The 16,875-nt window shown below is 46.3% G+C and overlaps 1 protein-coding gene across 1 annotated transcript in view; it reads right to left on the bottom strand.

Annotated features, from left to right (window-relative positions):
- Klb (klotho beta) overlaps nucleotides 1-16,875 on the bottom strand; it is a 32,094-nt gene that overhangs the window by 6,729 nt on the left and 8,490 nt on the right. Inside the window, exons 2-3 of the mRNA XM_006974602.2 lie at nucleotides 6,207-6,711; nucleotides 2,030-2,298 (exon numbers count right to left, since the gene is read on the bottom strand). Coding sequence (XP_006974664.1) covers nucleotides 2,030-2,298; nucleotides 6,207-6,711 — 774 coding nt within the window. The remainder of the gene's footprint in view (nucleotides 1-2,029; nucleotides 2,299-6,206; nucleotides 6,712-16,875) is intronic.

Genomic DNA, 16,875 nt, shown 5'->3' with positions numbered 1-16,875 from the left:
TAAGCCTAATAAGTACCTGAGGATGACCTGGAACTCCTGCTTCTCTTGTCTCCATTTCCCAAGTGTTGGGCTTACAGGCATATAGTGCTCCACCTAGTTAATTCCATGCTAGGGATCAAACCCAGGGCCGTGTACATGTTAGGCAGGCACTGTACCAACTAAACTATATCCTCAGCCCTGAATCTCCCCCTTTGAGCTTCGGCTGTACAATCAGATGGGGATGGTCCTGTGTCACCCCCCAGGTGCACTGTGGGGAAGGCAGGGTCTCAACTGGAAGCCATCATAGAAAGGTAAGGTGGCCAGGCGGTGGTGCACGCCTTTAATCCCAGCACTCGGGAGGCAGAGCCAGGTGGATCTCTGTGATTTCGAGGCCAGCCTGGACTACCGAGTGAGTTCCAGGAAAGGCGCAAAGCTACACAGAGAAACCCTGTCTCGAAAAACCAAAAGAAAAAAAAGAAAAAGAAAAGAAAGAAAGGCAAGGTGACTTGGGTTTAGTTCCAGAACAGCCAGGGCTACAAAGAAACCCAGTCTCAAAAAACTAAGAAAAGAAAAGAAAAGAAAAGAAAAGAAAAGAAAAGAAAAGAAAAGAAAAGAAAAGAAAGGAAAAGAAAAGATGTAAGAAGAACATTTCCAAATTCGAGATTAATTAGAGCAAGGAAAAAAAATCTGCACTTGGGTTAAAGTACTTCCCCCCTGTGGCTGAATTTAAATGCACCAGGAAAAATGGTGATTAACCTTTGGTAAATATTTCCCTTCTAATTGTTTTCTCGTGTGTCATCTTTCATAGTCTAATTACAAGGTCATATTATTGCCCACTTGCCATCTGCCAGCCAGTTATCTAGAACATTAAGCAGAGAGAACATTGACCATGTGAGCATGAAGTTCAGCCTGTGCATAGTGAATGACCTCAGCAGTCTTCCCAGCTAAGGCCAGCTCCAGTGTTTCAAAAAGTTGCGAACGTCCCAGTATCGTTGAAAAGATGTTCATAAAAGGTCATTTCGCCACAAAACAAGGCAAGATCAGGCAAAATGCCCTGCACTCTACAGACCCCCAGAAAACACTAGCTGTGGACAACACAGGTGGTTATCTGCTAAGAGTCCACATAAACATGATGCACTCCAAGTGGAAGAGGACCAGCAGGAGAGTGAGGGATGTGATGGGGAGGTGACCGTGACAGAAGTGCATTGTACACACATGTGAAGGGGTGATACTGAACACACTAGTGTAATTAACATGTGACAATGAAAACCAGGGGATTCAGGCTGGGGAGGTGGCTCAGGGTGTGGAACACCTACTCAGTTAGTCTGGTGCTCCGAGTTCAAATCCCTCACACCCAGATAAAGGCGGAGGGAAAGAACCAACTCCACAAATTTGTCTTCTAACCTCCCCAAATGCCGCAATATGCACTGTGCTGGTTTGAAAGAAAATGGCCCCCAAAGGAAGTAGCGCTATCAGGAGGTGTGGCCTTGTTGGAGGAAGCGTGTCACTGTGGGGGCGGGCTTTGAGGTCTCTTTTCTCAAGCTTCCCTCAGGGTGACAGTCAGTTGACTTCCTGTCGCCTGCACTCTCAGCTCCAGCTCCGCATCTGCCTGCACGATGCCATGCTCTCCACATGGTGATGATGGACTGAACCTCTGAAACTGTAAGTGAGCCACCCCAATTAAATGCTTTTTTTCTAAGAGTTGCCGTGGTCGTGGTGTCTCCTTACGGCAATAGAAACCCTAGCTAAGATATGCACCACGTTACATATGCAATTAAATGTAATAACGTTTTTAAAAACCACGACTCAGGGTTGGAGAGATGTCTCAGCAGTTAAGAGCACTGACTAGTATTTCAGAGAACCTACATGGATGTTTATGACTATCTGTATATCCTGTCCTAGAAGATACAGTAGTGCCCTCTTCTGGCCTCTGTGGGCACCAGGCACGCAGACACACATGCAAGCAAAACATCCAAACACGGGACATTTGTAAAAACATGTTGTACCCTCTCTCCCCTAGTGTGTGATTAATCTAGAAGCAGCCACTTACCTTAAGAACAGACTCGGTGACCCCCCAGGAAAAGTCACAGGGAAACTGGCCCTGCACGTCTGGCATGGACTCTCTCAAAGGGAAACCGTTTTCTTGTATGATCTGTTTGTAGTAACGTGCCGAGGTCTTGGGTTTCCTCTCCTTCTGCTCACTATTAAAATCCACATAAAACAGTCCTCGGCGGGTCCTGTAGGCATCCTGCCATTCAAAGCCGTCCAGGAGTGACCAGGCTGTGTAACCAAACACTCGGATTTCATCAAACTTGATTGCTGCACGGAGAAAAGGAAGCAGGGATTTTCAGCTTCATTAACAACAAGCAAGGCCGGACATATCACAGCAGCAACACTTTTGCTAAATACCAGGCCTTTTAAATCAAACAAAAAAATTGTTGGTTTGGGGCACCTGCCACAAAGCTTGCCAACATCAGTCAGAGACCTGAATGGTGGGAAGGGAAAAGTTGTCCTCTGACTTCCAAGTGTACCTCACACACAAAATAAATAAACACTACACACTCTCTAACAAACAGATGACAGTTAAGGATCTCATTAAAAACATTTCTGATAGTTAAAAAAAATATTCTATTTTATTTTGTAAGACATGGTTTCTCTGTGTAACAGTCTTGGCTGTCCTGGAACTTGCTTTGTAGACCAGGCTGGCCTCGAACACGAAGAGATTCACCTGCTTCTGCCTCCCAAGTGCTGGGATTAAAGGTGTGTGCCACTACTGCCCGGCTATTTAAATTTTTTTTTAATCATGTTGTTTAGCAGGGTATAATGGTACTTGCCTTTCATCTCAACACTCAGGAAGCAGAGGAGGGCAGATCTCTGAGTTCAAGGTTAACTTGGTCTACATATTGAGTTCCAGGTCAGCCAGAGCTACATGGTGAGACCCTGTCTCAAATTTTAAAAGAATGGGGGAGGGCTGTATTTAGTGTGCAGATCTGTGTCCTGGGGCATGGGGCATCTGTTTCAGAGCCTTTGGGGATGTAGATGTTACTAGTGACCTGGACTTACTCATTCTGAGTTTGGGCAGGTTCCTGCTTGTGCATGACTGTCCATTCTGCGATATTGTCCTTCAGGGACTGAAATACCAGCTCTCAGGACGAACACAAGCAAATGCAGACAGGAGGCGTGGAAGGCAGAGGCGTGGTGTTAGAAGTGGCTGGGCTGAGGGGCAGCAGGTCCAAGGCCAGGTCCCGCCGGGTCTGTGGGAGGGAGCTATTGGGCAAGGTTTGGAATGGCTGCTTCCTCATTTGCAAACAGAAAATATTGGAAAAGATAATCCCTAAGGACCTTTCTCACTAGGTAAAAATGAGATACGGAGACTTTGATCCCAGCACTTGAGAGGCAGAGGCAGGCAGATCTCTGCGAGTTCAAGGCCAGCCTGGTCTACAATGAAAACTGAAATTAGCCCTGAATCATTTTTAAAAAGTTATTATTTTTGCTTATTAACAAAAAAATCATTTCATGTGCAGGAGTATTTTGCCTGCATGTGTATCTGTAAACTACCTATGTGTCTGTGTACATGGCAGCCAGAACAGGGAATCAGATCCTCTAGAATGGAGTTATAAACAGTTGTGAGCTGCCATGTGGGTGCTGGGAATTGAACCCAGGACCTCTGCAAGAGCAGCCTCAACCCACCTTGAATCATTTTAATTAAAAAAAAAAACCAAACAAACAAACAAAAATAAAAACAAAAAAACCCCACCCTTAATTTCTCTCACAGAAATGCCTCATTTCTGCATTCTGGGGCTTTATCATTAACACTTTTTTTAAAAGGTAGAAAATTGGGGAGCTGGAAAGATGGTTCAGAGGTTAAGAGCACTGGCTGCTCTTCCAGAGGTCCTGAGTTCAATTCCCAGCAACCACATGGTGGCTGACAACCATTTGTAATGAGATCTGGTGCCCTCTTCTGGCCTGCAGGCATACATGCAGGCATGACACTGTATACATAATAAATAAATAAACCTTTTTTTTTTTTTTTTAAAGGTATGCTGGGTGGTGGTGGCGCACACCTTTAATCCCAGCACTCGGGAGGCAGAGCCAGGCAGATCTCTGTGAGTTCGAGGCCAGCCTGGGCTACCAAGTGAGTTCCAGGAAAGGCGCAAAGCTACACAGAGAAACCCTGTCTCGAAAAACAAAAACAAAAACAAAAACAAACAAACAAAAAAAAAAGGTAGAAAATCCTTTTTTGAAAGAAAGGTAGACAACCATGGCAGAAGATTCCAAAAAGGCAAATGTATTTCAACAAGCCATAGTTCTGATCCCATGGTGGTGTGGTGTTGTGAGGAAGGATGGAATAGAAACCCCTCTTGCCTAAGTGCGTGGCACTTGACCCAGGGGCCTGTCGGCAGTGTTCTTTGAGGCCAGCCATGTTCATGTGGCCCAGGGCCTGGTGTGGCTGTATTTCATGCTGTTCCTTCTTGCACAGTGGGGCAGTGAGACCAGGAGAGGGACTTGCTCTTTCTTTTCTAAGATTTATTTATTTATTTTATGTATACGAGTGTTCTATCTGCATGTACACCTTTACGCCAGAAGAGGGCATCAGATCCCACTATAGATGGTTGTGAGCCACCAAGTGGTTGCTGGGAATCGAACTCAGACCTCAGCCAGCGCTCTTAACCTCTGAGCCATCTCTCCAGCCCAGTCCCAAGACTTGCTCTTTCTGAAGACCCTTCCTGAAGCCTCTTTCCTGCAGGAGCTGGGATTTCTCTCCACATTTAGGACTTAGTTTTGAAGTTCTACTTTATTTATGTATTGTGGTGGGAGGGGTGTGTGTGTGTGTGTGTGTGTGTGTGTGTGTGTGTGTGCAGTGCATGTGTGTGGGTGAATGCATGCCCTAGTGCATGTGTGAGGACAACTCGCTGAAGTCACTTCTCTCTCTCCACCATGTGAGTCCCCGGATTGAATTCCGGGGTCTGCCTTGGTGGGGCACGTGCCTTTCCTGGCTGAGTCATCCCACCTGTCCTGCGCCCAGCTGTGTTTGTGGGTGCTGGGGGTCCAATTCAGGTCCTCTTGCTTTCATAGCAACTACTTTACCCTCTTAGCCTGCTCCCTAGCTCCAATACTTAGGACTTCGAAAGAGCAGCTCAGCTGGAGAAAGACCCACAGGAATTCTGTTCAGGTAGGGTGGAGCCTGATCTGATGGGGACACCCTGAGCTGTCTTTGGCCTCCTCATTTCCATTGGCCTGTAGATGTCACTGCCTGAGTAGTGAATGAGGTGACATTGAGGTAGGAAAAAAATCTCCAAGAGCGTAGAAATGGCTCAGCTTTGTTTTCAGAACTTTCATTGTTCAAACGTGTCAAGATGTTCATATGCCAGGGGGTGGTGGCGCATGCCTCTAATCCCAGCACTGGGGAGGCAGAGGCAGGCAGATCTGTGAGTTTGAGGCCAGCCTGGTCTACAGAGTAAGTTCCAGAGTAACCAGGGCTATGCAGAGAAACCCTGTTTCGAAAGACAAAATAAACAAACAAAAAACCACCACCAACAACAAAAAAGGATCATGATTCCAATAATCACTCTTTTTTTTTTTTTTTTTTTTTTTTTTTTGGTTTTTCGAGACAGGGTTTCTCTGTGTAGCTTTGCGCCTTTCCTGGAACTCACTTGGTAGCCCAGGCTGGCCTCGAACTCACAGAGATCCGCCTGGCTCTGCCTCCCGAGTGCTGGGATTAAAGGCGTGTGCCACCACTGCCCGGCCTCCAATAATCACTCTTGATAGGAAACTTTAAACATATGTCCTTTATAAAGAAAGAAACAGCTGGGTGGTTAATGCCTATAATCCTAGCATTTAGGAGTAGAAACAGAACATTCAAGGCCAATCTGGGTTATGCGGGACCCTGGCACTTACAACAACAAATTTTGGCCAATACTGAACGATAGAAAAACCATCATCCGTAATGACATATTCAAGGTAACTAGCTTAAACAAAACCTTGAGCTGGGCTGGGAGAGAACAGCTCATCAGTTAGAGATGCCTGCAGCTCTTCCTGAGCTTCCTGAGTTTGGTCCTCACACCAGTGTCAGTCAGGTGGCTCACAACTGCCTGTAACTCCAGCTCCAGGCCGTCCGACTCCCTCTTCTGGCCTCCCAGAGCACCTGGACACACGTGGCCTACGCTCACACGAGGAAACATACATACACATACGTTTATTGAAAACTGAGCCAGAGTGCGACCAACCTTGAAGAACCTGGTTGAGGAAGTTCTTCATCATGTAGATGGCCGTGGTGTCCTCTGTCTTTATATAACTGTCTGTGAACCAGCCATTCTCCGAAATCAAGATTCGGGGGTTGTCATATTCCAGTTTAATCCAGTTCAGCACCTGTCTTAAGTTGAGCGATACATTTTGTCCCATTTTCACCACGGTGTTCCAAGGCCTGAAGTTGTTGGGCCCGAAGGAAAAGGCGAAGAAGTCGGCCGTGCCCCTCACCTCCTCCCTCTCCGCCTCGGAGAACAAGGTTATGTCGGGCATCGTCTGCAGGTACTCCGGGTACTGGCCGTCCCTGTGGATGGGGTTGGCGAACCATCCAAGCACGGACGCCATGGAGTGCTGGCAGCTCACCACATCCGCCATGTCTTCCGTTCTGTTTGGTTCTATCCAGTGGGACCCCAGGGTAATGGACAGCCAGCCCTTCTGCTGGGGGCGGAAGTTCTTGTCGTAGTTGTGCCACACTTTCGAATGAGCCTGATGGGAAAGGAAATATCATTGGTCTTCACTGTTCCTACTCGCTGGGGTTGCGACAGGGTTAGTAAGTCCTGGACAGTTCAAAAACAAAACAAAAAAAAAATTTTTTTTTTTTTTTTTTTTTTTTTTTGGTTTTATGAGACTGGGTTTCTCTGTGTAGCTTTGCGCCTTTCCTGGAACTTGCTTTGTAGACCAGGCTGGTCTCGAACTCACAGAGATCTGCCTACCTAGTGCTGGGACTAAAGGCGTGTGCCACTACCGCCCGGCCAAAAAAATTTTTTTATTACATTTACTTGTGTGTGTGTGTGTGTGTGTGTGTGTGTGTGTGTGTGTGTGTGTGTGTGTTCATGCACATGCCAAGGCAAACATGTCCAGGTCAGAGGACAACCTTGGGGAGTTGGTTTTCTCTTTCCACCGTGTGGGTCTTGGAGAACAAATTCAAGTCATCAGGCCTGGCAGCAGACTTATTTACCTGCTGAGTCATTTGGATGGCCCCAACACCCAGCCTTCTTCCATGAATTCTAAAAATTAAATTCAAGTCCTCACGCTCATGTGACAAGCAGTTTGCTCTCTGAGATATCTCTTCAGCCCCTTTTGGTCCTGAGGTAGAAGGCCAGGACAGTGCAGGCTGCTGAGTCCGTAAATGGATAACAATCGAGTCCACGAAGGGGATGTTGTGAGCGTTAACACTGGAAATAACTTTAGAACAGCCGAGTAGTGATGGTGCATGGTTTAATCCCAGCACTCGGGAGGCAGAGCCAGGTGGATCTTTGTGAGTTCGAGGCCAGAGTGGTCTACAGAGCGAGATCAGGAAAGGCGCAAAGCTACACAAAGAGACCCTGTCATGAAAAACAAACAAACAAACAAAAAAACCCAAACCAACCAACCAAACAACAACAACAACAAAAAAAACCTTTATAACAGTGCTTGGCAGGGGTTAAGTTTTGTATCAGCCTTAGCTGCTGCTGCTGTTGTTGTTGTTCTTCTTCTTCTTCTTCTTCTTCTTATTATTATTATTATTATTATTATTCACATTTTCAGTTGTGGTCTCTTACAGCAGAACCTCTATCAGCTTCTGGTCCACTTAATGGGTATTTATTGAGTACTTCCTCAATGGCTGGCTTGCCCTGCCCCAAAAGGCTGAAACAGGCTTAGGACCAGGCTCTCGGGAAGGTTTTTATTGGGAAGAATAAGAATGAAGTGTGTGGCCGGGCGGTGGTGGCGCACGCCTTTAATCCCAGCACTGGGGAGGCAGAGGCAGGCGGATCTCTGTGAGTTCGAGGCCAGCCTGGTCTCCAAAGTGAGTTCCAGGAAAGGCGCAAAGCTACACAGAGAAACCCTGTCTCGAAAAACCAAAAAAAAAAAAAAAAAAAAAAAAAAGAATGAAGTGTGTGAAGGAGAAACATAGGGAACTCCGTAAAACAAAATATTATGATAACTACTTAAAAGCCAGAAGTGTGGTTTCGCAGAGCCATGAACTAAAGAAGGGACCAAGAGAGACTCAATTCAGGGTTCTAGACAAGGCTGCTTCTCTATTCTGGCCACCCATGGGGTTGCCCTTCATCTGCGTCATGGCCGCTGCACTTCTCCAAAGCATTTGGCTTGCTTCTTTTGTCTCCTCTAGCCTCGGTCAGTGTGGAACTTGATATATAGTGGAGGATGACCTTGAACTTCTGATCCTCTGGCCTCTACCTTCCGAGTACTGGGATCTCAGGTGTGCACCACCATGCCTGGTTTATGGGGTACTGGCTGTTGTCCAAGGGCTCTGGGCACGTTAGGCAAGTCTGCTAGCTACCAGGGAGGTACATCCCAGCCCACTGGCTTGCCTCCCAATGTCTTTCTTCATTTCTCTCAATTTCTGCTGTCCGAGTGTTTTAAAAAGACAAATATATACCCCTCTATTATTTGTTGTTGTTGGTTGGTTGGTTGAGACAGGGTCTCACTATGTGGAACTTCAGCTGGTGTGGAACTCACTATGTAAAACAGGCCAGACTGGAACCCACAGAGGTCCGCTTGTCTCTGCCTCCCGAGTGCTGGGATGAAGGGTGTGTGCCAACATGCCCTGCCGTTACTATTTTTGACCTGTGGCCAATTTTCAGTTTTGTTCTTTAGTTTTCTTCCACTCACCCGAGATGTTTTCTACCAGGATGAACCATCGATGACTGCCTTTTCGTAAGTCAAAAACAACCAGTCACGGGCAATGAATTCGCACTTGATAAATCCTATAGACCCAAGCATGTTCTATTAATCTTGCTAGGGTGGGGAAAGTCAGCATTGATGTAAATGGTAAGGACTTCAAAACTAGTGCCTACCAGCTTTATGTGAAAACAACAACAACAACAACAAAAACAAATTTAAATCATTCCTGGAGAAATTTTCTAGAGGAAGACATTTCGAGCGATTACCTCAGCAGTAGGTCCTTACTCACCACCCGACCCCCGTCCTCTCTGTGTTTTCCTTGCTGGATCCTGGAACAATTTAGCATTCAAATGTCCAAGTCTTCACGATTTCCTTTCTTCTCAGACTAAGATTCATAATGTATCCCAGGCTAGCTTCCAAACCACAGTCCTTAGAGTTCAGTACTGGGGTTACAGGTATGGACTGCCATATGCAACTCCAGAGATTAATTTGATATGTATGTATGTATGTATGTATGTATGTATGTATGTATGTATGTATCTATCTAATCTAATCTATCTATCTATCTATATCTAGCTATCATCTATCTGTTTATTTATTTATTTTGAGACAGAGTCTCACTATGTAGCTTGGCTGTCCCAGAACTCACTATGTAGACCCTGCTGGCCTCAAATTCACAGAGATCTGCCTGCCTCTGCCGCTTCTGGGATTAATGGCGTGCGCCACCAAGCACAAGGATCTTTGTGAATGCTTTCCTCTCAGAGAAGGGCTTAAGCTCTAGCCCCCACCCCCTTTTTTTCAAGACAGGGTTTCTCTTGAATCTCAGGATCTGCCTGTCCTAGATCTCACTGTGTAGACTAGGCTGTCCTCGAACTCACAGAGATCTGCCTTAGCCTCCTCTCTTGCCTCTAGCCTGAGGTTGTAGTTTCTGCAAGGAGCCAGCGGAGACCAAGGCTGGCTGCCTTAAAGGGTCTGAGCCCTGTGAGTTCATGTGTGCGTCTGCCCTGTGTGGCTGGAAAAGGCTGTTTTCTTAACATGGTCTGCTTCCTCTGGCTCTCCCAACTTTCCAGGCCCCCCTTCTGCATAGATCCATGAGCCTTGGGGGGGGGGGTGCGTGCGTGCGTGCATGCATACGTGTGTGTGTGTGTGTGTGTGTGTGTGTGTGTGTGTGTGTGTGTGTGTGATAAAGACATCCCTTTTAGGGCTGAGCACTCCCAAGTCTGCCACGGTCCACCTTGTCCAACTTGGGTCTGTGCTAGTTACCCACAGAGACTGTGACCTGCGCAAGATCAAGCCAGACCAAAGTCTCATCACGGAGGAGGAGGAGGAGGAGTGGGGACCAGAGTCCCACCCTAGTCAAGCAGCTCTTTGTAAATAACAGATGCCAGGGGGAGGAAAATCTGTTTTCTTCTACGGAGCGACACGAGGTGTACCAACCACATGTCTGTGCGGGCCCCATGCTCAGAAGTTGTCAAACCAATTTGGAACTCCGTGTTTTTCCATGGATTTCTCTTTCGTTTTTGTTTTTTAAGATAGAGAAAGCACAATGGGGTTGAATGGGGGAGGCCCTGGGAGGAGCTGGGAGGTGGGAAGGAATATAGACTACGTGACCTTATCAAAGAATGGAAAGGGTGGTCTGAAGCCTCGCCTTCCTGAGCTGCTCTGGGGCTAGAATCACTGTGGAAAGTTGTGGGGTCTGCTTTCTTTACAGCTGTGAATGGCAGACTCTAAAGGGGACATTCCACCCTGATGGCAGCCACTTAGTCTCTCGATTCTAGTACTTTTATCCTTAGAAATCACAGCAATCAGCCGGCAGTGGTGGTGCATACCTTTAATCCCAGCACTCGGGAGACAGAGCCAGGCGGATCTCTGTGAGTTCGAGGCCAGCCTGGTCTACAAAGTGAGTTCCAGGACAGGCACCAAAACTACACAGAGAAACCCTGTCTTGAAAAACAAAAAACAAAAAACAAACAAAAGAAATCACAGTAATCAGCAATTCCCTTCAGACTTGTGCACACCAGATGTGTACGTAAGGAGCACACACACAAGCATGAGAGTTTAGCCATTAGTTAACAACCTCACTCGTGGGACTGCCACCAACACTCCAGGGAGAGTGTGGCACAATCAAGATCAAGGCACGATCACACTCTGAATAGGAATTAGCCAGAGCCAAGCATGGGGGCGGGGGGGGGGGGGGGGGGGCGTAATCTCAGCACTTGGGAGGCAGAGGCAGGAGAATCAGGTTTCACTTGGGCTGTATGTGTGAACGAGAGAACCAACTCCTGAACGGTGCTTTCTGATCTCACATGTGCATCGTAGCATACTCACACTCCTCAAGCACACACCCACCCTCTCCCCAGTAAATAAATACATGAACGGTTTAAAGAAAAACTAATGGAATTTAACCAGCCTAGTAGGGAAGAAGAGGGAGGCGAGTTTCTTCAAAATAGCCCTCTGTTGACTAGGGGATCCTAGGAAAGAGCCATAAGCTGTGATAAAATCTTGGTCACATCAGCATTAAAATAGGAACCATGGCAGCCTAGAAGGTGATAGGTTTGCACCTTTGCAACACGTTTGCAACCTGGATTTCTGGATACCAGGCGCACGCACGTGCTGCCACAGCCCAAGGTGACCTTCGTGCCTCCCCCGGCGTCCTGCCCCCTTGCTGCTGTTTGCACAAGCTATCGGAGTATCTCGGGTTATCTTGGCTCTGGACTGAAGGCAAAGATGCTTCTCCTGAGAGGACATGGGGCGGGGAGGCTCTCTGCGCAGCGCTTTTGGGTATGACTTGACTCTTGTTTGTCAAACAACAGGGAGACAATTTTGCCCTGAGATGGTCCATTTGACCCAACTCATGCAGATGTGTGGATGGATGATACTCAGAAGGATCTGCTAGGACAATGTGAATGGGATGCAGCCAGGACCCTTGCACAACCCCCTACGGTTTTCCAAGGTTACCTTCTATCTTGTCCAAGGCCGTCTACCTTTGGAATGATTGGTTGAAGGGTGCGTCAACCTTTGTGCTTTAGACTCAGTAGCTTGACAGGAACCTAGCTGCCTTTTGCTTTAGAGACAGCTCTTGGGACTCCATGCCCTTGAGAGACAGTAGGGATCCCCAAATCTCATCCATATTCAGGTCCCTCCCATGTCCACCAGGCTGATCTTTTTTGATTCCGTCAGAAGTCCAGGCTGATAAATTCCATGGGTGGTAGGAAGCAAATAAGATAATAAAATAGAGATGAAGAAGTGAAGGGGTCAGAAGGACATGGAGGGACACCGGTGGAGAACCTGACCATCACTGGAGGGCATTAAGGGACCCCTGATCATTTGAAAAGTTAATTTTCTGCTGGGCGGTGGTGGCGCACGCCTTTAATTTCAGCATTCAGGAGGCAGAGGCAGGCGGATCTCTGTGAGTTCGAGGCCAGCCTGGGCTACCAAGTGAGTTCCAGGAAAGGCGCAAAGCTACACAGAGAAACTCTGTCTTGAAAAACCAAAAAAAAGAAAAAAGAAAAGAAAAGTTAATTTTCCACCTGTTGGGAGTGTCGGGGTGGGGGGAGTGGAAGGGAAGAGTTGGGGGGATGGATGGGTATGATCAAGATATTTTGTTTACATGCAGGAAACTGAACAATAAACAAAAGATACTCAGTTTTCCAGGGACAGATGTGAAGTTGTACACGCCTTTAATGCCAGCACTCGGGAGGCAGAGGCAGGCAGATCTCTGTGAGTTCCAGGCCAGCCTGGTTACAAATCGAGTTCTAGAACAACCAGGACTGTTACACAGGGAAACCTTGTCTTGAAAAACCAAATAAATAAGTAAAAATAAATGAATAAATAAATAAATAAGAATTTTAAAACTCAAAAGAATAGTTAGAAACAGTTTCTGTCAGGGAGCTGGACTCTTTTGTGTGATTATTCTTGCAGATTTTCCAAGCTTCTAAAAGTCTCAGAAAAAAAATGTAAAATGTAAATATGAAGCTCAATTATTCTGGAATTTATTGTGCATGGGGTGTGTTTTATAGTCAATGATAACATATTGATGCTTAAAATATGGCAAAAGGAGGACGCTACGATGGACTAACATGAAAGGGGATTGGATAACAGTAAATCACCTCTGCCATAATCTCTGGTTAAGAGCGGAAGCAGGAGGCACCAGCAGGCATCCCTTCCCCTCACCCCCTCTATTTTAGCTTCCGGAGACAGGGTCCTGCGATGTAGCCTTGGCTGGCCTGGAATTCATTATGTAAACCAGCGAGGCTTCTTCTGCTTTTGCCTCCCAAGGGCCAGGAGTACAAGTGCATCCCACATACCTGGCCATGTACCACCTCCCTATTAAAACACCCAACATTAAAAGATCGTGGCTTCTACCCACGTCTGGGTTCTCCCAAACCATTTCCAAAAGATGCCATCAGATCACTCGAGGACCGCTCTAGGTAATTCTGTGGTTCATTCATGATTCACTGATAAGCCAGAAGGTTCTAGGCCATGCTCAGCATTCCTAGCCCTACGTTGCCGGAATCGCTAATGTTCAGTGGTTTGAATGAAATCTTACGTTGTTATTATTACTATTGTGTATGTATGCTCGTGAGTGTGGTGTGTGTGTGCCTGTGGTGCGTGCACACGTGTACCTGTGCTCATGCACCAACACAGAGGGCGGAGGACGACATGGAATGTTTTAGTGTCACGCTCTGCTTTATGGGACCGAGGCTCTCACTGAACCAGAAGGTAGGCTGATGGTGAGGAAACCCCAGTAATCTTCCCGTCTTCATCCCCAGGTGGTACAGGCACCAGCACAGCCACACCAGACATCCTTCCTGGTGCTGGAAGGCTTGCCCAGCCACTGAGTTACCTCTCCAGCCCTTGTGTTTCTATGGACTTTTTTTTATTGTTATTGTTGTTTGTTTTGGGACAGGGTATCTCTATGAAGTCCTATCTGGCCTGGAACCCGATTTATAGACCATGCTGGCCTCGAACTCATAAGAGATTTTCCTGCCTCTGCCTCCACTAATGGCTGGGATCAAGGACGTGAGTCACACCTAGCCTAATGTGTAAGGGTTTTGTTTCCTCCAAGTTCTCATAATAAATGACCTAGTCCGTGGTGAAGTTCCCATCAAGTCCTGTTTTCAAACCCTTCGTTACCATTTCAATGACTTGTAGTCATTTTTCACTTCTGGCCGGTGTATTCTCCATGTATGAGAGTGTTCAAAGCTATTTAGATCAGACTGCTATGTTATTCTATGGTCATTTATAATTACATTTATGGAAACTCTTGTTAATCATTCACTGAAGTTTAACTTTTTCTACTTAATGGTTAGAAAAGTAAATACTATTCTCTTGAAGGTTTTAGAGTGCCATTTTTAGCCTTCACGTTTGTGACTCTTCGAAGTAACAGGGTGTGATGGTTGTAGGAACCGTCTTTGGCACTTTCCCCAAGCAGTTCTATCACTTATTTAAACTTGATTAAAAGTATCTCAAAAAGCCAGGCAGTGGTGGCGCACGCCTTTAATCCCAGCACTTGGAAGGCAGAGGCAGGCGGATCTCTGTGAGGTCAGCCTGGTCTACAGAGAGAGTTCCAGAACAGAACAGCTAGTGATGCTACACAGAAAAACAAAACAAAAAAAAAAACAAAACAAAACAAGAAAAAAACAAACAACAACAACAAAACCCAACAACAAAAACATCTCAAAGAATAATGCTAGCCATGAAGCCAGGAATGGAAACACAAACCCAAGATTCCAGCACTTGGGGCGCAGAGGCAGAAGGATTGGGAATTTGAAGCTAGCCTCACTTTCATAGAGAAACCCTGTCCTGGGTTGGGGGGTGGGATGGCTAAACTTATAAAGGTGCTTGTAGCCAGCCTGCCTAGCTGAGTTCAATCCCTGCAAACCACACAGTGGAGGGAAAAAACTCTAGTCATTCCTTCCCTCTCTTCCCCTCCCCTCCCCTGCCCTCCCCTGCCCTCCCCTGCCCTCCCCTTTCTTCTCTTTCCTCCCTTTCTTCTCTTTCCTCCCTCCCTCCTTCCTTTCCTCCCTCCCTCTCCGCCCCTCCTCCTCTTCCTTTTTTTGGATGTATGATTTGAGGGTGGGGGACCCACAAGCCCCAGCACAAGCAGGAGGTCAGAGAACAACTTTCAGATACCGTTCTCTCCTTCAATCTGGGGATTGAACTCAGGTTGTCAGTCTTTAGGGCAAGTGCTTTTGGCCACTGACCCTTATTGATGGCTTGAGATGACGACTTTAAATCTGTCAGGTTAGTATTTCCTACATTTTATTAAAAATAAATAAAGTACATTCGGGGGGATGGTGGAGCACACCTTTAATCTCAGCACTCTGGAGGCAGAGGCAGGGGATCTCTGTGAGTTTCAGGCCTCCCAGACCTACACAGTGAGAACTTGTCTCAAAAGAAGAAGAGAGAGACAGAGACAGAGACAGAGAGAGATTATAATGTAAGATCGATGGCATTAGATAATTAAATTAATTATATTAACTAGTTTACTTAAAATCTAAATAATATTGATAAGAGCACATATAATAGTCTAATATCCCCTCATTGAGGCATTAAAAGACATTTGAGCAAATATAACTAACATTTCAAGACAAATGAAAAATGTCATTTCAGAATTATGTTAGGGCTAACCTCTTTTTTCTTTCTTTTTTTTTAAGGTTTATTTATTTATTATGTACACAGTATTCTGTCTGCATGTTTTGCCTGCATGCCAGAAGAGGGCATTGATCTCATTATAGATGGTTGTGAGCCACCATGTGGTTGCTGGGAATTGAACTCAGCACCTCTAGGAAGATCAGTCAATGCTCTTAACCTCTGAGCCATCTCTCCAGCTCTAGGCCTAATCTTTAACCCCAGCACTCAGGAGGAGGTAGAAGTAGGAGGATCTCTTCGAGTTTAAGGCCAGCCTGGTCTACATAGTGACTTTTAGGACAGCCAGGACTACAGAGAGATTTCCTGTTCAAAAAATAAAATAAAATGTTAGGGCTAGAGAAAAAAAGCCTCAATGGTTAAGAGCACAGTCTGCTCTTGACTGCTAGCACCCACATGGTGGCTCATAACTGTTTGCGACTTCAGTTCCAGGGCATCTGACACCCTCTTCTGGCTTCTGTAGGCATAAGGCGGCGGCGGCGGCAGCAGCAGCAGCAGCAGCAGCACACGCCTTTAATCTCAGCACTCGGGAGGCAGAGGCAGGCGGATCTCTGTGAGTTCGAGGCCAGCCTGGGCTACCAAGTGAGTCCCAGGAAAGGTGCAAAGCTACACAGAGAAACCCTGTCTCGAAAAACCAAAAAAAAAAAAAAGAGGTCATAAAAAGGCCTGGAATCCAGCTGGGGTTACAGGGAGCTGTGAGCTACCCTAGCTGGGTCCTCTGCAAGAGCAGTAAGTGCTCTTAACCAGGAGGCAACCTCGCCAGCCCCTCTGTGGGAGAAGTTTTTCCATTTATTTATTTATTTAAAATTTTTATTTCTTTGGCTCTTTGAGACAGGGTCTCGTGTAGCTCAGGCGATGCAAGTTGATAATCTTGAACTCTTGATCCTTCTGCCTCTACTTCCCAAGTGCTGGGATTGCATGCACATCCCACCACACATGCATACAGATAAAAAGTTATCAGCTAGGCTTAGTAATGCTGGCCTTTAATACACGTGCTGGGGAGGCAGAGGCAGGCGGTCTCCATGATTCAAGGCCACCCTGAGCTATGTAGCGAGTTCCAGGATAGCCAGAGCTACAGACTAAAAACCCTGTCTCAACCTCTCCCTCCCTAAAATAAAATAAAAATGAACAGGCAAATATAATAAAAAATTTTTAAAATTTAAAAAGGAAAAATCACTAAAAATAATCTATTTATTTCTTTGTCAGCATTATGTGAGTCTCTCCAACTAACGATGCAGAGAAATAGTTCACCCAAGTCCTCCAAGAGCTGGACAAACAAGCAGGAAAAACAGACTGACCCCAGGCTCGGGAACCAGCCAGTAAGGGCTTGACCCAGAGTGGAGTTTCCCAACATGGTGTCCTAAGCGCCGTGTC

Source organism: Peromyscus maniculatus, chromosome 10 (assembly GCF_049852395.1).
Source record: "Peromyscus maniculatus bairdii isolate BWxNUB_F1_BW_parent chromosome 10, HU_Pman_BW_mat_3.1, whole genome shotgun sequence".
Classification (NCBI taxonomy): Eukaryota; Metazoa; Chordata; class Mammalia; order Rodentia; family Cricetidae; genus Peromyscus; species Peromyscus maniculatus.
Note: the sequence above shows the minus strand (reverse complement) of the source record. Positions and strands in the feature narration are given on the sequence as shown.